The sequence below is a fragment of the Lithobates pipiens genome, unplaced genomic scaffold, assembly GCF_037356315.1.
Source record: "Lithobates pipiens isolate NorthernLeopardFrog02 unplaced genomic scaffold, aLitPip1_a1.2 Scaffold_25, whole genome shotgun sequence".
NCBI lineage: Eukaryota > Metazoa > Chordata > Amphibia > Anura > Ranidae > Lithobates > Lithobates pipiens.
The window spans coordinates 185,686,921-185,707,554 of NW_027507787.1; the positions used below are offsets into that span (position 1 = coordinate 185,686,921).

At 43.4% G+C, this 20,634-nt stretch overlaps 1 protein-coding gene across 3 annotated transcripts in view; it reads left to right on the forward strand.

The window, feature by feature from the left end:
* The window catches only part of CNNM2 (cyclin and CBS domain divalent metal cation transport mediator 2), a 200,575-nt gene that overhangs the window by 169,342 nt on the left and 10,599 nt on the right, over positions 1-20,634 (forward strand). For 2 of the 3 annotated variants that reach the window (XM_077455286.1, XM_077455284.1), the window contains 2 exons: positions 5,151-5,213; positions 18,559-18,743. In XM_077455286.1, coding sequence (XP_077311412.1) covers positions 5,151-5,213; positions 18,559-18,743 — 248 coding nt within the window. The remainder of the gene's footprint in view (positions 1-5,150; positions 5,214-18,558; positions 18,744-20,634) is intronic. The other variant, XM_077455285.1, reaches the window with a different exon arrangement.

Consider the following 20,634-nt stretch of genomic DNA (forward strand, 5'->3'; position numbering starts at 1 on the left):
AGTCTGCAAAAGACCTGCAACTGGGACGGAGATTTATCTTCCAACAAGACAATGATCCCAAACATACAGCAAAATCTACAAAGGAATGGTTCACAAATAAACGTATCCAGGTGTTAGAATGGCCAAGTCAAAGTCCAGACCTGAATCCAATCGAGAAGCTGTGGAAAGAACTGAAAACTGCTGTTCACAAACGCTCTCCATCCAACCTCACTGAGCTCGAGCTGTTTTGCAAGGAAGAATGGGCAAGAATTTCAGTCTCTCGATGTGCAAAACTGATAGAGACATACCCCAAGTGACTTGCAGCTGTAATCACAGCAAAAGGTGGCTCTACAAAGTATTAACGCAAGGGGGCCGAATAATTTTGCACGCCCCACTTTTCATTTTTTTTATTAGTTAAAAAAGTTTCAAAAATCCAATAGATTTCGTTCCACTTCACAATTGTGTCCCACTTGTTGGTGATTCTTCATAAAAAATAAAAATGTTATATCTTTATGTTTGAAGCCTGAAATGTGGCAAAAGGTTGAAAAGTTCAAGGGGGCCGAATACTTTCGCAAGGCACTGTAAATTTGATAGCGGGCATGTTAAATAGAGATGCTGTGTGATTTTCTCTCTAGTGGATTATTGTTAGGGGCAGGGCTTGACAAATCCCAGGCGCCAGGTCGCCGTTGCGACTAGAAGTTGTGCCCTGGCGCCTGGGTTTTTGTCACTGACAGGTGCCTCTGTTGCTCTGTGTCTGGTGCCTCCAGACACAGAGCACTGTCTGGTAGTCGGGATGGAGCAGGAAGAGAGCAGCTCAGCAGCCTCTGACATCTTCCTCCTTTTCCACACACTGTTGGCAGAGCAGCGCCGCAGTGTGTGAAAATGTGTTTAGAGAGGAGCTGTCAAAATTGAGGCTGAATGTCGGGGTGGGTGTGGGACCCGGGGTGGGCGGGACACAGCTTTCCAACACCAGCCAATGGGATGGGATCTGGGCGGGCAAATACGTGTATGTGGCCCCTCCCCTTTCTTAAGCAGCCCAATCATTGGCTGGATAGCTGCTGGGTCCCGCCAACCCCGGGTCCCACCCACTTCTGACATCACGCTGAATGTGTCAGCTCCTCTCTCTCCGTACAGTTTCACACAGTGCAGCACTGCAGGGAGCATTCAGTTTCACAGTTACACTATTGGCTGTGAAACCTGCCAGTGCCATCTGCCAATACCAGTTAGTGTGCCATCCAGTGCCACCTGCCAATGCCAGTTAGTGCCATCTGCCAGTGCCAACCAGTGCAATCCAGTGCCACTTGCCAATCAGTGCCAGTGCCACATGCCAACCTGTGCCACCTGCCAGTGCAATCCAGTGCCACCTGCCAATGCCAGTTAGTACCACCTGCCAGTGCCATCCAATGCCAGTTATTGCCACCTGCCAATGCCAGTTAGGCCACATGCCAATACCATCTGCCAGTGCCACCTGGCAGTGTCAGTGCCACCTGCCAGTGCCAGTTAGTGCCATCTGCCAGTGCCACCTGCCAATCTGTGCCACCCATTGCCACCTGCCAATTCCAGTTAATGCCATCTGCCAGTACCACCTGCCCCTAGTGCCACCTGCCAGTGCCAATCAGTGGCACCTGCCAATGCATCTGTCAGTGCCACGTGCCATCCAGCGCCACCTGTCAGTGACAGTTATTGCCACATGCCAATTAGTGCCACATGCCATCTGCCAGTGCCATCCAGTGCCACCTGCCAATGCCAGTTGGTGCCACCTGCCAGTTAGTGCCATCCAGTGCCACCTGCCAGTGCCACCTACCAGTGCAATCCAGTGCCACCTGCCAGTGCAATCCAGTGCCACTTGCCAATCTGTGCCACCCATTGCCACCTGCCAGTGCAATCCAGTGCCACCTGCCAATGCCAGTTAGTGCCATCTGCTAGTGCCACCCGCCAGTTAGTGCCACCTGCCAATGCCAATCAGTACCACCTGCCAGTGCCAGTCAGTGCCACCTGCCAGTGCCACCCATTACCACCTGCCAATTAGTGCCACCTGCCAGTGCCAAGCAGTGCAACCTGCCAGTGCAATCCAGTGCCGCTTGCCAATGCCAGTTAGTGCCACCTGCCAATGCTGCCCATCAGTGCCACCTGCCAGTTCCCATTAGTGGCACCTCAGTGCTGCCTATTGGTGTCCATCAATGCCACCTGCCAGTGCCCATCAGTTCCAACCTCAATGCCGCCCCATCAGTGCCGCCTATCAAAGCACATCAGTGAAGGAGAAAAAAACGTATTTGCAAAAACGTATAACAAAACAAAAGTTGATTTATTTTTTTTTATTTTTTTTTTAAATATTGTCTTTTTCTCTTGGCATCAGGCATGAGCAATTCTTATTGTCTGATGCCCCAGACATGCAGTTCTGGGCGCTTTGTAGAGGATTTAAATAACTGGCTCCTAACTCTTTCAGCTGGCTCCTAGATTCTAAGCAAATTTGTCAAGCCCTGGTTAGGGGAAGAAATAGGGGATTGTAAAGCCTAAAATATTAAAAGTTCAGCTAAAAAAGCTGAGCTTCGCCTCAGTCATGGCAGAGGGATCTATCTGGCAGAAGATCAATGCTTTCATGTTGTCCCTAAATCAATTGTTGGGAAGTGTTTTTTTTTTTTTTAACATTAAAAAGATCCTAACATTTTCAAGTTTGAGTCACCAATTTCCATCATCAAACAGCATTGTTATATGTGTTGGGGCAGGATTTGGGAGAGGTGATAACAATTAAGCTGTTTGGTGCCAGAATAACCAACTGGGACCATTTTTTCTCCAGTGGTGCCAGCTTTTGGTAGTAATAACCTGTTACTATTACTCCACTGGCACCACTGATTAGATACTCCTGATTTACTCACACCAAGATTAACATAAAGTTGTATCTTGAGTCCATTAAAGTACTTGTTTATATCTCAAGCCTTGATAAAGGGGATTGTGTTTGGCCCGCAAAACATTGGCTTTCTCTGGGGGGGGGGGGGGGGGGGGGCGACTTCTGTAACATTTGGTCTGGTGTGTTGTCTGTCAGATGTTGCCATGGGTGATTTCCCACACTTTTCTTTTCGGGTTATTCATCGTCATCAGGCCAACAAATGAGGTGCAATCTCTGTAACAGTGCCCCAAACAGCATATAAAATCAGACACCGGTTCTAATCCTTCCCTACTCTATTTAAACTTAGCCAGAACTTTTTTGGCTTGACATACTGTATGCTTTGTCTGCTTTTGGTGTAAGTCTTTTAATCACCAGAATGGTTTTGTGTTGTGTGCAAAAATGACATTTCCATAGTGTTGGTAGAGGAAAAGTAATACAAGACAATACACAGTGAAAGTCCAGGACTTTCTATTGTAAAGATTTATGGTTGCATGTTCTCTAGATTACTCTTGTGTTTTTTTTTTGTTTTTTTTTAAGTCCACTTTCCTTCTTTTCTTCAGATGCATGTAATTCTAGATAGAGCAAATATTGGTCTGTGATATGAAAAAGAATTTGACATTTTCAGTAAAGGTTATAGTGACATCTTGTGGAGCAAATGTGTTTTGACACTTCTCTCGCTGCCCATCGATTTTTCAAGTATTGTGTCTTTTATTTTAACTGTCTACTCAATTTTTTTTTTTGTTTTTTTTTTTACTTTCTTTATATTAGGAGTTATGTGCAAGATAGTACAAAAAAAAAACTGGGATAGCATAGAGCAATCACAAATTGCATCAGGCAGATAAACTGTACAATAACCATAAAGGACATACTGAAAGTGCCTAACGAAGTATATTATCCTGGGTCGTATCCATTGAAAGAAAAAAAAATTAAAACGGAACAGTATTAAATAATAAAATAAAAAAATACAGCAAACATGCAGGAACCAGGAATCATTAAGAGATTCATTTGAAAGGCAATGCAGTCAGCCAGGCATCTTGCGTACACAAGCTTTTATTGAATTGTTAGATTTGTGCTGTGTAAATTGGGGCCAATTTATAGAAAAAAGAAAATTGAAGTCTAAGCCCTTGTACACACGGTCAGACATTCCGATGGACAGTGTCCGATAGGACCGTGTTGTCGGATAATCCGATAGCGTGTGGGCTCCATCGGACTGTTTCCGTCGGAATATCCGACTGGCCAAGTTTTCCAGCTGGGCTATAAAATTATATATATAAAAAAAAAAATAAATGCACATTGTTTTTTTTTACTTGCAAAATGGTGTGCATATATTATTTTTTTACAAAAGGTAAAACGTGTCCTTTTAAATATTTTAATTCTTCTGTACTATACTAAAAAAACATCTACCAGCTGTTTTTAAGAGGTGCAAGACACAGTAACCCATAGCAACCAATCAGAATTGCATTGTTTTACTGATGTGAAAGCTGATTTGGTTTTGTATAGTTTACTGACAGCTGCACATTTAGGAAACTTACTACTGTAAGATTAACGACTGTATTTCTAGTTTACACATACCGGTACTGTAACATTTATTGTGTATTCCTATATTGTCTATAATAGCTTTATTGCTATCAACACAAATATCATCAGTTTAGTGACACGTTTAAAATTAAACTTTTCTTTTAATATGTATGTGCAAATTAAACAAACCTATGTATTTATAATAAGATACTTTATATGCATGAAGAAACAATGTTGGCATTGTAATTAAAAAAAGTCACTTTTCTCATCTGTAAGGAGACGACTACACCAGATATTTACATATTTGTGTATTTGGGTTGATTTTTTTTTTTTACTTGCCTGCCTGTATCTAGGCTGAAATGGGACCACTAAAACGTTTGGGGTGGAAAGGTTTATGATAAGGTCTAAATACCCACCTATAATTCAATGCCAAAACCTTCTGGTTTAAACCTTGCTCTATCATTTTGAACCTACAAAAGTCTAAGAAATCTTGGCGTTCATATACAGGGAAGAAGGTGGACTGCGCAATGTGGTGCACATGAATGGTTTTTAAAAAATAATGGCCATGGAAACAAGTGTTACAATCTTATCAGCCTTAGCTTACACCATTCAACAAAACATGATTTAAAGTTCTCTTTACAGGCTTCACTTGTACATTGGCTTGTTATGCTTGTTGGCTACTCTTCCAGCGGAGAGGCCACTAGTGTAGAGTGTTTCCAGGTGTTACTCTTTCATGGTTTCTCTTCTCTTCTCTCCTTGGTTACAGTTCCTCTGTCCCTGTCTCGTACCTTTGTTGTCAGCAGAACAGAATCGTTAGCTGGTTCTCCAGGTAAATCATGCATGTTTCTATTCAATTATTCATTTACCAATCTTTGATTTCTCTCTTTTCCAGTTTCATGTCTTTATACTGAACTAAACCAGAACCTTTATATTTGAAATGGGTTTCAGAATTAGCCTAAAGATGAAACATGGTGCCCTGGTCTTTTTTTTATTTTTATATCTGATAACTGTAAAAAATATTTGTGTATGACAAGTAAAAAAAAAAAAAATCAGATTGAGCGACACAAGACACCATTCTTTCAGATTATGCTACTGCCTATATAAGAAATAGACACTGACAAACTAAAAACTGTAGGCCGGCCCAGGATAACCTCTCCTACTGATAGCATTCCTTCGTTTTTTGGTATTGTCCTTAGAGGATGGGCTTCTGCTCTTCAGCGCTTCTGTATAAACACATTTTTACTAGCACTTTTTTTTCCTTCAAGACTTTTAGATTTGGCCTTTCAAGACTTATCAACTGTCTTTTCTACATCATTGCTAGAGCTGGTCTTTTTTATTAGTTATCTGGCAAAGTCATGCTGAGCATAGCTTTTGGAGTATTCTACCTGGAAACTGCTGGACTGGACATTGAAAGGCAAGCCTGGAAGTTAACTTCAGGCACTATATTTCAATTAGGGCACTTTCCAGATCCCATTCTGCCTAAACACAGACTGGGAGCCCCTCACTGGTGTTTAAGTAAAGACCCCCTTTTTTTTACCACTTCTGCATTGTCCCCATCCAATCACCCCAAACATAGTACCCAGTGTGCGTGCAAACGCTAGGGTACAAAATCCATCAAACACTCAGATAAGCCTTCCTTGCAAAAGTGCACTCTCACTTTCAAAGATGGGGCTGTTTGTTAGCCCTTGTGTACATGTGGACAGCTTGTGCCTCAGATTCCTGGCTTAGAAAGATGGTTTCCAGTGGGAATTTTTCTCCATACCCTCTCCTCCTCTCAACCTTCCCATATCACTGCACAGATTAATAGAACTCCATCAAACCCTCATGGGTCTTTTGTATCAACGTGCCACTGCCCCAGTTCCTGTGGCAGAATGGTTTCATGGTTTTACTTTAAATTGCTTACAGTTCTCTAATCCAAAAGGGGCATCCACCCCATCTTGGATCTCAAAGCACTGAATGTCATTATTTGGCCCCAAAAATTCCACATGAAATCCAATAGGTCTGTCATCGCCCAATTCTCATAGTCCCCATGTGGATCCCCTATACTGCTAGCTCATGGCCCTGCCATTAAGTGTCCCCTTATTCAGGTTCAAGCTCCAATATTGGCCCTGGCGCACTCCTGTGGAATACTTTGATGATCTACTGTCGAGGGAACAATCAGCACAGGCTCTGTTGAACAACAGGACCTTGTCTGTACAGATATTACAATGGTCCAGATGAATCCTGAAACTTCAGAAATCACAGGTGAAACCAACTAATTTAGAGTATCTGCGTCTAGTCCTGTAAATGGCTCAGACCAGTGGAAACGCTAGACTCTCCACTTTTGCATAAATGTCCTCGATCTGGACCATTTGCCCGGTTTCATTCCAGACCACTTCAACACAATATCCTTCCAGTCAACATTCTGGAGCTTCAGGAAATGTGGCTGTGTCTACAGTGCTAAATGGTCCTGCTGGAAGATCATCTGATCTGAATTCAGTCGGACTTGAGGCTCCTCCCTGAAGATTGATTCGGCATTCATCTAGGACGAACTTGAAGCCTTACTAGGGCAAGAGAGATGTAGGTCAGATCTTTTCATGGGCATAACTTCACGTTCCAACTATGTCTGCCATTGACTTCCCAGGGATAGACGATTGACATACTTCTTCAGCTGGCAACATGTGGATCAAGTTCAGTGGGCGCTACACAGGCAGGTGTTCCAGAACTTGTGTTGCAGGTAAGGGACACAGAATGTGGACCTCTTGGCATCCAGGTTCAACAACAAACTGAAAAGGTTTTTGACTAGGTACAGGAATCCTGTAGCAGAAGTAGTGGATGCTCTACTGGCTGTTTGGGCTCAGTAGACCTTAATCTATGCCTTTTTTAAATTAGGTCATTCTGGTACTGCCCATAGCTCCGTACTGGCCAAGACGGATTTAGTACTTCATAAAATGTGTATGTGAGGTGCTGGACTCACCAAATCAACCTTTACCAGATTGACCTTTACCAGATTGTCTAAATCTGTGTTGTAGTTTGGGCTGTGAGAGTTTCATATCTCAACCACTGCTTCTTTTAGAAATATGGATTCCCTTTTTGTCATTCTGGATGGTTCCTGTAAGGGTACACCAGCTTCTCATGCCACCATCTTGGGTGGCTCAGACAGACTATTATCCAAGCTGACCATCTCTAGGGTCGGAATCCACCCTTTCCTGTCACAGCACACTTCTGTAAATGCTTCCTGGGATTTTTGTCATTGAGCCACTGTTTCACGAATTTGAAAGGCTGCCACCTGATCCTCTGTTCCCATTCACTAGGTGGATGTTCAAGCCTAATCTGATGACCGCTTTGAGCGTAAGGTCCTTCAGGTGGCTCTTTGATATTTGAGCTGCAGGCAGTTCCCAGTTTTCTGTTTTTTCATGGAAATTTTTAGCATTTTTTTTTATTTTGCAGCATTTCCTGCCCCTCCTGAAGGCAGCAGTGTAACCCGAAGTTAAATTGTATACACACTCTCTCTCTCTCTCTCTCTCTCTCTCTCTCTCTCTCAATACTTTACGGATGCACTGTACATAAAAAACAAAGAGCCATTAACGCAATAAAAATAAGTCTGATCAGGTGGCTCCTTTTCTTCAATAGGATGGACTGTACTTTTATATTTTCATAATGCGCTGTCTCCTTGAGATGTCCATTTTAATATTTGTCCAGCATCTCTTGATGTCAATAGCTGTTTTTCCACCATTGTGGCATTTCAAATGATATTTCATATTATGCATGTAAAAGAATTTGTTTAGGGGTTCAAATCCCTCTTGAGCTCAAAATTGCATATTTTTGCTAGTACAATGTGAGGAAACCTGCCTAGAATTCCTGTGCTATTTCACCACAGCCACTTTTTTACTACAGCGCATTTTGCATGCTGCATCTTTTTGCCTTTCAAGTTGTCCCTCATTGTCAATTTCTATTATACTTGGGAAGTATGTGGTTGTCCTTTTGTAACAGTGCAGAGACAATTCTTGATTAAAGTGTGGTCAGTCAGAATATAGCCTTTGTTTGAGGGTTTAGGAATGTACTTTGTACTCCTCTTTCCTTGTTTTGGTGCTTTAATTTGTTTCTTACTTCATTTCCACTGGTAGTGTAATCTACCTTTTCTTCCCACTGATTGTCTGCTTCCCCCGCTTGATCATTGACACTTATTACTGCTCCTTATGAAGGCCAATAAATCTATAGCCTATGCAGAGATAAATTGGCAAATTAAATATTTGCATCCCCATGGTTTCCAAGTATGGTTTTTCAGCCTAACACGGATCCCTCTGTGATTGTTCTTAAAATTGGGGACATTTCTTCACCATACTTTTGAGTAAATTCACTGCCTCGCATCAGCAAATCAGCAGGAAAGGCATTTAGGTCGTTTAGTGCATGTGCATTAACCTCCCTGGCGGTATGATTATTTCAGATTTCAGGTGCTGAAAGCGGTACCATTATTTTGCATGGAAATTTGGCGTTTTATATTGTAGGCCTGTAATTCTTAGAAATAATTCACTTAAATCCATCCAAACAAGAGTCTAATAGACATCCCAGGTATGATAAAATTTGAAATATGAAATTATAATATTATATATGTGTATGTATGTATGTATATATATATATATATATATATATATATATATATATATATATATATATAATAATTATAACAAATAATACAATAATAATAAAAATTATTCAATAATGTAATCAAATCAAAAACACTGAAATGTGCTGAGTTGCAGAATTGTCGCTGTCATTACTTTTAGTGTTTGATGATGAATTTCCCCACAAATTACTATCGCTCAATTCTGCAAGTGATTCTAATTTATTATCGCTGTTTTCTAGCTGGTCTATAACCACTTTTGATGTAAACAGACATTTTTTGGTTGCTATGGACAATCTCCAGTTTCCTGGCATAAAGAACAGTATTTATAATATAAAACTGCATGCAGGACACTGGACAAACCACTAGGGACAAAGGGGATGTGTAATTATTTGATATAAGATTACAGTATACTGTATCTATACTGTGTTTTTTACTTTTTGAATTTGGTGCCGAACTCTGTCCGTGTGCGTCGCAACACTCGCAGGGAACGGAGCTCTGCGCTGTCACAGATTGAGCGAGACATGGTGGCTCGCTGATCACTTCGGGGAGACATCGCTGGATCCAGGGGACAAGGTAAGTAACCCCCTCCATGGATCCAGCGATGCAATCCCAAGTCTGGCTCGGGAATACCGCTTATGGTAATGAAATCTTACTCCGAGCCAGACTCGGGAATACCGCCAGGGAGGTTAAAAACCTATTCTGACCTAATTTTCTTGATAATCTAGTGGGTCTAACATTGATGACACAGGAATGTGTGTTGCATTGCGTAGTTCAAATCCCTTTGAACTTCAGAAAGCTTTAGGAAAGGCTCACAAGATGTTTAAATAATGTGATAATGGGGATCACATACTTATGTCTGTTTCAGAAGTACGGCCTCTGTCAAGTTAGTTTGCATGTTTAAAGATGCTTATTTTATGTAATCAATTTTTATTTTATTTTTTTTGCCTTAAAAGAGGCTTGGGAAGATAAAAAAAAACAACATACATACTCACCTAGATGATTGCAGCATAGATGTTTACACCGAGAACTGAGCGATCAAAGACTGCTGATCACTCCGTTCTTGGGTCCACTCTGAGCGGGAGCAGGGAGGTGACTGTCAGTCACTGGCTGTCTGCTATGCCCCTTCCGCCCTCACTGGAGCACTGATTGGGGAGGGTCTGGGAATGGCTGGCTCAGGATTTCAGCAGCCCATTGAAAGGTTAAGCCAGCTGTCAGGCAATCTAGGCAGATCATGACATTGTTGGGAATCTCTGCAGTGCCTGCACCGGCTCTGTGATGTCAGCCAACAGCAGACTTTAGCCTGCTGTCAGCTGAATCTGATTCACGGGAGTGTAGAACTAAGTGCCTTCCAGGAGAAAAAGCGCTTTGGCCATATTTCTCAAACACATTCCTGGGAAAAGTGAGCTTGATTACTCAAATATTGAAGTATCAGAAGGGGAAGAAATGGGTGCATGTGTGTTTGAAGAACTCAAGCCAAAACATATTTCTGTGTTTCTTATGATCTTGTTCTCTAAGCCTTACAATTAGTCACATTATACAATATTGCTTGAAGAGATCTCATTGATTTACTTTATTGATTTCTTTATTATGCCATACATTGGCAGCCTTCAGCAGTGTACTGCATGTTCAGTGTCATTAATCCTGCTCACAGCATTCTGTCAATTTTCTAAGTCCTTTTTTTTTTTTACCTGACATGCAGTAATCTCTATTTAATTAAAGAAAAATCTGGGCTTTTTTTTGTTTTGTAAATGTGTGAACAAATGCACTTTCTGTCTTTTTCTGTTACAGTTTTTAGACTGAAAACATCCGCTACACCATTTATTCTGTGTCTGTTTTGCTAAATATAGATTTATATATTTTTTGACCCAAGCTCTTAATAACAAAGGTTTTGTTGGAAAAAAAGGTATACCATCCAAAAACAATAAAAAATACGGAGCAAAAGGTGAGAACTTTTTGTGATCGCCAAGGCTTCTGACCAACTAGTGGCAACTTGCCAGCAACATGATCAGGGCCGCTGATAGAAATCATTGGGCCCCCTACAGCCCACCTGACGGGGCCCCCTTCAGCCCCATCACTGGTCCCTCCTTCAGCCCCACCCCTGGTCCCTCCTTCAGCCCCACCCCTGGTCCTGCCCCTGGTCCCTCCTTCAGCCCCAACCCTGGCTGCTTCCCAGTGAGTTAAGACACACAGGGGTCTCTCAATATAAAGAGTTAAAGCGGAGGTCCACCCTAAAGTGGACCTTCCGCTCATTGGAACCCCCCCCCCCCCTCCGGCGCCACAATTGGCACCTTTCAGGGGGGAGGGGGGTGCAGGTACCTGTACAGTACAGGTATCTGCACCCACTTCCGGGATAGCTCTCTGCGGAAAGGGGCGTAGATTACGCCCCTTTCCGAAAGTCCCCCGTTGCCTGCTGGGAAACACACAGACCCCAGAGGCAGCGGGGTCCATCTTCATTGCGCAGCGCGACTCGCGCATGCGCAATAGGGAACCGGGAAGTGAAGCCGAAAGGCTCCACTTCCTGATTCCCATACCCAAGATGGCGGCGGCAGCACCCGAGAGACGATCGAGAGATCGGCTTCGGTTGCCGACATCGCGGGCGCGCTGGACAGGTAAGTGTCACTATTTTAAAAGTCAGCAGCTGCAGTATTTGTAGCTGCTGGCTTTTAAAAAAAAATAAAAATGCGGAGTCCCGGCGGACTCCCGCTTTAAATCTCCCCCATCCACATGACATGACAGGGGGTCGCCCATTATGAGTACACTGTTCTCAGGACACACAGGGGGCCCCCATTATATGAAGTACAGTACACCTCTTCACACATGTGCTGTCACTGTACACCTCTTCATACATGTGCTATCACTGTACACCTCTTCATACATGTGCTGTCACTGTACACCTCTTCACACATGTGCTGTCACTGTACACCTCTTCACATGTGCTGTCACTGTACACCTCTGCACACATGTTCTATCACTGTACACCTCTGCACACATGTTCTATCACTGTACACCTCTTCACACGTGCTGTCACTGTACACCTCTTCATACATGTGCTGTCACTGTACACCTCTTCATACATGTGCTGTCACTGTACACCTCTTCATACATGTGCTGTCACTGTACACCTCTTCATACATGTGCTGTCACTGTACACCTCTTCATACATGTGCTGTCACTGTACACCTCTTCACACATGTGCTGTCACTGTACACCTCTTCACACATGTGCTGTCACTGTACACCTCTTCACACATGTTCTATCACTGTACACCTCTGCACACATGTGCTGTCACTGTACACCTCTGCACACATGTTCTATCACTGTACACCTCTTCACACATGTGCTGTCACTGTACACCTCTTCATACATGTGCTGTCACTGTACACCTCTTCACACATGTGCTGTCACTGTACACCTCTTCACACATGTGCTGTCACTGTACACCTCTTCACACATGTTCTATCACTGTACACCTCTGCACACATGTGCTGTCACTGTACACCTCTGCACACATGTTCTATCACTGTACACCTCTTCACACATGTGCTGTCACTGTACACCTCTTCATACATGTGCTGTCACTGTACACCTCTTCACACATGTGCTGTCACTGTACACCTCTTCACACATGTTCTATCACTGTACACCTCTGCACACATGTGCTGTCACTGTACACCTCTTCACACATGTGCTGTCACTGTACACCTCTTCACACATGTGCTGTCACTGTACACCTCTTCACACATGTTCTATCACTGTACACCTCTTCACACATGTGCTGTCACTGTACACCTCTTCATACATGTGCTGTCACTGTACACCTCTTCACACATGTGCTGTCACTGTACACCTCTTCACACATGTGCTGTCACTGTACACCTCTGCACACATGTTCTATCACTGTACACCTCTGCACACATGTTCTATCACTGTACACCTCTTCACACATGTGCTGTCACTGTACACCTCTTCACACATGTGCTGTCACTGTACACCTCTTCACACATGTGCTGTCACTGTACACCTCTGCACACATGTTCTATCACTGTACACCTCTTCACACATGTGCTGTCACTGTACACCTCTTCATACATGTGCTGTCACTGTACACCTCTTCACACATGTGCTGTCACTGTACACCTCTGCACACATGTTCTATCACTGTACACCTCTGCACACATGTTCTATCACTGTACACCTCTTCATACATGTGCTGTCACTGTACACCTCTTCACACATGTGCTGTCACTGTACACCTCTTCACACATGTTCTATCACTGTACACCTCTGCACACATGTGCTGTCACTGTACACCTCTTCACACATGTGCTGTCACTGTACACCTCTGCACACATGTTCTATCACTGTACACCTCTTCACACATGTGCTGTCACTGTACACCTCTTCATACATGTGCTGTCACTGTACACCTCTTCACACATGTGCTGTCACTGTACACCTCTTCACACATGTGCTGTCACTGTACACCTCTGCACACATGTTCTATCACTGTACACCTCTTCACACATGTGCTGTCACTGTACACCTCTTCATACATGTGCTGTCACTGTACACCTCTTCACACATGTGCTGTCACTGTACACCTCTTCACACATGTTCTATCACTGTACACCTCTGCACACATGTGCTGTCACTGTACACCTCTTCACACATGTGCTGTCACTGTACACCTCTGCACACATGTTCTATCACTGTACACCTCTTCACACATGTGCTGTCACTGTACACCTCTTCACACATGTGCTGTCACTGTACACCTCTTCACACATGTGCTGTCACTGTACACCTCTTCACACATGTGCTGTCACTGTACACCTCTTCATACATGTGCTGTCACTGTACACCTCTTCACACATGTGCTGTCACTGTACACCTCTTCACACATGTGCTGTCACTGTACACCTCTGCACACATGTTCTATCACTGTACACCTCTTCACACATGTGCTGTCACTGTACACCTCTTCACACATGTGCTGTCACTGTACACCTCTGCACACATGTTCTATCACTGTATACCTCTGCACACATGTTCTATCACTGTACACATGTTCCATTGCTTTCTCCTTATGTACATATGTGTCATCGCTATACACGTTTTCCCTCAGTGCACCCCTCTGCTCACATGTTCCATCACAGTACACCATTGATGGTAAACAGGGTTGAGTGTACAACTGTAACAAGTGAGGCCACTGGCTCTTACCACTCTTGCTTCAGCAGACATTTAAATCTCCAGGCTGCACATTGTATTTCCTGCACAGTCTGGAGGTCAGGAGGAGGCGGTGCAGCTCTGAATGACAGAGCAGCAGACCAATTGGTTTGACATCCTGCTGGGAGGCAGAAATCTGTAGATAGCAGTGTAGGAGAGGCTTCCATGGTGCTGTTCTCCTCACTGACACAAGGGACATGAGCAGAGATGTGAGTGGAATGTGAGCAAGTCACACATGCAGGCTACCTGCCGTCGGTGCTGTTAAACTGAAGGCAATCCCTGCTTTCAGTTTACTTACTGTCTGGAAAGTGTTCTCCTCCTCCTCTCCAGCCTCTGAGTGGTGCCTGCCCCTCCTCACCTCTCCGGTGGTCAGACTCATCTCGTGCTGGCTGGAGAAATATATATTTTTTTTTTTCTATCATTCTCTGCTCAGATTGCCCGGGCCCCCCCTGCTGGCTGGGCCCGGTACAACAGGGCCGATTGTACTGGCTTATCAGCGGCCCTGAACATGATTACTGGTGGGGGCAAGGAAACCACTGACCTATTTCCATGGTATCACTCCTTCACTATAGAATCTCTATCCCCAGATAGGCAGCAATGCCATAGAAACAGGTGTTTCTAATGATCCTGGCACTGGCAAATCGCCCCCAGTGACAGGAATGCTAGTGTGGTTTGAGTAATAAGAGGTGCTTCAATCTGAACTTCCAGACAAGCCGTTAAATACACAGATGAAATACATATAAGGTAGCGCTCTTACCTGACAAAGGATTTGTATTCCTGTCCTGAGCTGTACAGGAATCCCTGCACAACCCTACAGTGCCTTTCAAAAGTATTCACCTCCCCTTTGCTTTTTACCTATTTTGTTACATTACAGCCTTTAGTTCAATGTTTTTTTTAATCTGAATTATATGTGATGGATCAAAACACAATAGTCTAATTTGGTGAGGTACATAAAACTATTTTTCAAAAATAAAAAACTTATAATTGGCATGTGCGTATGTATTCACCCCCTTTGTTATGAAGCCCATAAAAAGCTCTGGTGCAACCAGTTACCTTCAGATGTCACATAATTAGTGAAATGATGTCCACCTGTGTGCAAGCTAAGTGTCAAATGATCTGTCATTACATATACACACCTTTTTGAAAGGCCCCAGAGGCTGCAACACCTAAGCAAGAGGCACCACTAACCAAACACTGCCATGAAGACCAAGGAACTCTCCAAACAAGTAAGGGGCAATGTTGTTGAGAAGTACAAGTCAGGGTTAGGTTATAAAAACCTATCATAATCAAATGGAAATAACATGGCACAACAGCAAACCTGCCAAGAGACTGCCGTACACCAAAACTCACAGACTGGGCAAGGACCGCATTAATCAGAGAGGCAGCATAGAGACCTAAGGCAACCCTAGAAGAGCTGCAGAGTTCCACAGCAGAGACTGGAGTATCTGTACATAGGATGACAATAAGCCATGCGCTCCATAGAGTTGGGCTTTATGGCAGAGTAGCCAGAAGAAAGCCATTACTTTCAGCGAAAAACAAAATGGCACAAAAAGGCATGTGGGAGACTCTTAAAATATTTAGAGGAAGGTGCTCGGCTCTGATGAGACTAAAATTGAACTCTTGGCCATTAAAGAAAATGCTATGTCTGGCGCGAATCCAACACCTCACATCACCCAAAGAACACCATCCCCACAGTGAAACATGATGGTGGCAGCATCATGCTGTGGGGATGTTTTGCAGCAGTTGGGAATGGGAAACTGGTCAGAGTTGAAGGAAAGATGGTTGGTGCTAAATACAGGGATATTCTTGAGCAAAACCTGTAACACTCTGTGTGTGATTTGAGGCTAGGACGGAGGTTCACCTTACAGCAGGACAATGACCCCAAACACACTGCTAAAGCAACACTTGGGAAACATGTAAATGTGCTGTAATGGCCTAGTCAAAGTCCAGACCTCAATCCGATAAATACCAGTGGTAAGATGCGCAAGCTCATAGAGACTTATGCAAAACGACTTGGAGCTGTGATAGCCGCAAAAGGTGGCTCTACAAAGTATTGACTTTAGTGGGGTGAATAATTATGCACATTGACTTTTTCTATTATTTGTCCTATTTTGCTTCACAATTAAAATAAAATAAACATCTTCAGAGTTGTGGGCATGTTCTCTAAATTAAACGATGCAAATCCTCAAACAATCCATATTAATTCCAGGTTGTGAGACAGGCAGGCCACACAGGATTCGTTTTCTGTCGTTCAACCAGTGGGTTGAATGAAATAAAAGGAATTGATTCACCCATCTACAAATTCAAGCTATTGCTCTGACAGCGGGGACTTCCCTGCCATCAAAATACACTCATCAGCACCATTGGCTATAGCCAGCGGCACTGATCAAGCAAACATTTTCCAGTATGCTGGTTGTACAGAAGTCGATTGAGAGATTTGAGGTCATGCTAAAACATTTAAATGGGATTAAGGTCTGGGCTCTGACTAGGCCAATCCAAAAGGCGTATTTTATTTTTCTGAAACCTGTTCATGGTGGATTTATTTGATGCTTATCATCGTCCTGCTGCATCACTCAATTTCTACTAAGCTTCAGCTGGCGGACAGCCACCCTGACACATTATCCTGTAGGACATTTTGATAAACTTGGGAATTAATTTTCCCCTTGATGGCAAGTGGTCCAGGCCCTGGAGCAGCAAGCAAGTACAAATCACAATGCTACCTCCATTTTACTTCACAGTTGGGATGATGTTTTGATGTTGGTAAGCTGTGCCCTTTTTGTACCATACATAGTGCTCAGTATTCTTCCTGAACAATTCAACTTTTTTTTTTTTTTTATCAGTCCACAAAACATTTTCAGGGTAGCATTCCGCTTAGTCAAGGTGCCCTTTGGTGAGCTTCAAGCATGCAGCAATGTTGTTGTGGGTTCTTTTTTTGTTTTTTGAGAGCAGCGGCTTTCTACCTTTGTGTTCTGCCAAGGACACCCTGCCTAAAGACATACGTATGGCAGACTCACATACAGGGATGTTTGCTAGTTCCAGTGATGTTTTCAAGACTTTAGCTGTTACTCTTGGGGTTCTTCTTTACCTCACTGAAGATTCAGCGCTGTGGCTTGGCAGTCATCTTGGCTGGGTGCCCACTTCTAGGAAAAGTAGCCACAGTATTAAATGGACTCCATTTAGCCTAGGTACACCTCAAAGCGATGCGGGAACCAGCGCGATTGCGGGTTCCCGCACCACATCTCTCCCACAGGCAGTTCACACTGCCCTCTGCGAACCGCTGCGGGGTGTCAATACAATGTTAATGACACCCCCAGATCAGTTCCCAGATTGCAGTATGAACTGTGAACTCGCACAGGAATCAGATCACATAGGTGAGAACACCCATGCGTTCCGATTCTAGTGCGGGGAAAAAAAGTCCCTGCACTATTTTCCTACGAATCCAATGCAAGCTCAGCCATACAACTGTATGGCTGAACCTGCATTGCACAGACATCGCACGTGATCGGCGGGTGCGAATCACATGTAATGTCTGTGTTCGCACAAGTGTGAACCTGGGCTTATAGACAATTTGTCTAACTGTCGACTGATGAGATTGCTTTGTGTCCCTTTCCAGCCTTATGCAGATCGACTACTCTTGATCGTATGTCTTCAGAGAGCTCCTTGTTGCGAGTCATGGTTCACATCAGCTGATACTACTTATGAATTTTAAAATGTTTCAGTGTCTTTTATCAATCAAAGTAGCTCTAATTCACACCTCAATACTCATTTCATTAATAGGACTTCAGGTGGGAAACTACCAACCCCCAGTTAGCTTTTGTTGAAGTAATTAATTCATGAGTTCACTTACTTTTTCCTCCAGTAGTGTGAATGTTTAACGAGCGTGTTCTAAAAAGACACAAGAAATCAGAATTGTTTTGTGTGTTATCAGGCTGCCTTTCTATTTAGGACAGGACAATAAACTTAACCTAACTCTGTTGACATCTTGGCTTTTGTAAAGTTTGTACGCTTTTGGCGATTTGTCCGAAATATAGACTTAAAGAAAAGAGAACTGAGAATCAGATACTGTTAGGGGTCTTTGAAAACAATTTGCACATTGGGGATCTGGACTGCATGGTCTTATTTACCAGCTCAGTCCAGCTACCACTAGTATCAGAAGTAAGTGCTGCTGGGGTGATCTGTTCACTTCTTAGATCTTTGTAAATAACCCTAGCTTGGTCCACCCAAACGAATTGGCAAGCAGCACTCCGTTTTCAGTGTTCTGAGGCCTGTGTATTACATGCACAAATGTCTTGATCTGTCTATAACAAAACTCTAACAATTTTTTTCTTAATGTGTCTATTAGCTGAAAATAAATCACCACCTCGCCCCTGTGGGTTAAATCATTCGGACTCCCTAAACAGAAGTGACAGAATTGATGCCGTCACGCCAACGCTGGGGAGCAGTAATAACCAGCTAAATGCATCATTCTTACAAGTGTACATCCCAGATTACTCTGTCAGAGCCATAACAGACCTGCAGTTTGTCAAGGTATTTTCCGATTTTTCTGCCACTGTTTATATAGTACAAACATTTTCCACAGATATACAGAGCCAGGGCACAGAACAGCTGTAACAGCATGGAACAAAGGTACAGGAATGCTGTTTAAGTAGTTATTATGTTAAGGAAAAAGTAGTCCTTTTTTGGGATAGAGTTAATAAACTAGTTTGGGGTTCCCTTTCTATATCTTAATAGTCTGATCGATATTCCTGGTATCTATGGCTCATAAAATGGTGGGTGCTGCAGCGATTACCAGTTGAGTCCTGGAAACCTCAAACAAGCATACATATTCGCCAGCATACCATGGACCGGCAATTTTCATCCAAAAGGTTTTAATGGAAAGGATCACATCACTTTCCATTAAAACCTTTTGGACGAAAACTGCCCATCTATGGTGTGCTGGCAAATATGTAGGCTTTTCTGTATCTTAAGGCTGTATTTTAAAGCCTAGCACATATATATTTTCCTTTCCTTACCTGTGCATATACTCTCCTTTTAATTGTTTCCACTGCTCCAGTCAGCTTCCGGGAGCAAAGAAAAACTACCTGACGCTTTCAAGTATGGAGGATTAACCACTTCCCGCCTATAGCAAAATGACGGCTGGGAAGTGGTTCACTTATCCTGACTGAAAAGGGTTTCTGATGCAGAAAAATGTAGAAGGTGTGCCAAATCCCAAATGTACCAAAAAAAAAAGGAAAAACCCCTAAAGGTGAGACTTTGAAGGCACTACCACATAAACAATGAAGAGTAGTAGAAAAATATTGAACATTTATTGGAAAACATATATAGAATATTGAACATGACTGTGGATACAGTGTATACATAATGCAAAGCAAGATATAGCTTCCTTCCTGGGTTCAGGAAGTTATAGCTTTCTTTGCATTTTTGTATGCACAGTCATGTTCAATATTCTATATATGTTTTCCAATAAATGTTCAATATTTTTCTACTACTTTTCATTGTTTGTGTGGTAGTGCTTTCAAAGTCCCTTGGGGGGGGGGGTTTCCTTTCAGTTATCCTGACTGGGCGTCATATGACATCCAGCAGGATAACAAGCCAGAGCCCGCCCACGGGGGCTCTCAGTGGTGTGGTGTGTCAGTCTGACACACCGCATCGCTGATCGTTGTAAAGAGCTTCGGACGGAGGCTCTTTACCATGGGATCAGCTGTGATCAGCATGAACCAGGAAGTGCCGTTAATTGACTTTCCTCAGGTCGTGCTGACAGGGAGTGCTGATCGGCGGCTCTCCTGTCAGAGGGGGTGGTCAGAGGTGCCCACCACAATGGCAGTCACTGCCCATCAGTAACGCCTGTCAGTGCCCTTCACAGATGCCCATCAGTAATGCCTGTCAGTACCTCCTCATCAGTGTAGTACTATTAGTGCCCATCAGTGCCACCTATTAGTGCCCTGTATTGAAGTGGGTAAGTTACTTATAGTGCATGTAACAGCGATGGTGTTTGGCCCAATGCTGTTACATGAGTCTTCACATGGTCTGACTGGGACTTCTTGGAGTTTACACAGGACTGTCGTTCCTACCTCCCAGTGTCTTAACAGAGGGGAAGGAGGAAAAGTAAGGAGAGTATATATCTGCATAGGCAAAGCAAGCCTGTCAGTGGGTTACGGCAGGCACTCTATTGACAAAATTTGCCTGTTAACCCAAAACTTCAGGTGCAAAGTACACTAATTTACCACCCAATTCGCCAGTACGATTGCTGATCTTGCAGAAAGGCGCCAACGGTAGGTTCCTGAAAGCAATTTGTTCTTTCAGGCGTAAACCAGCATTGGTTGAAGTGTGTTGAAATTTTATTTTTAGAGAACACCAGGGTGCTGGGCATCCAGGGTGTTCATAGAAGCACCAGTTAACCAGAGAGGCATAAGTGCTA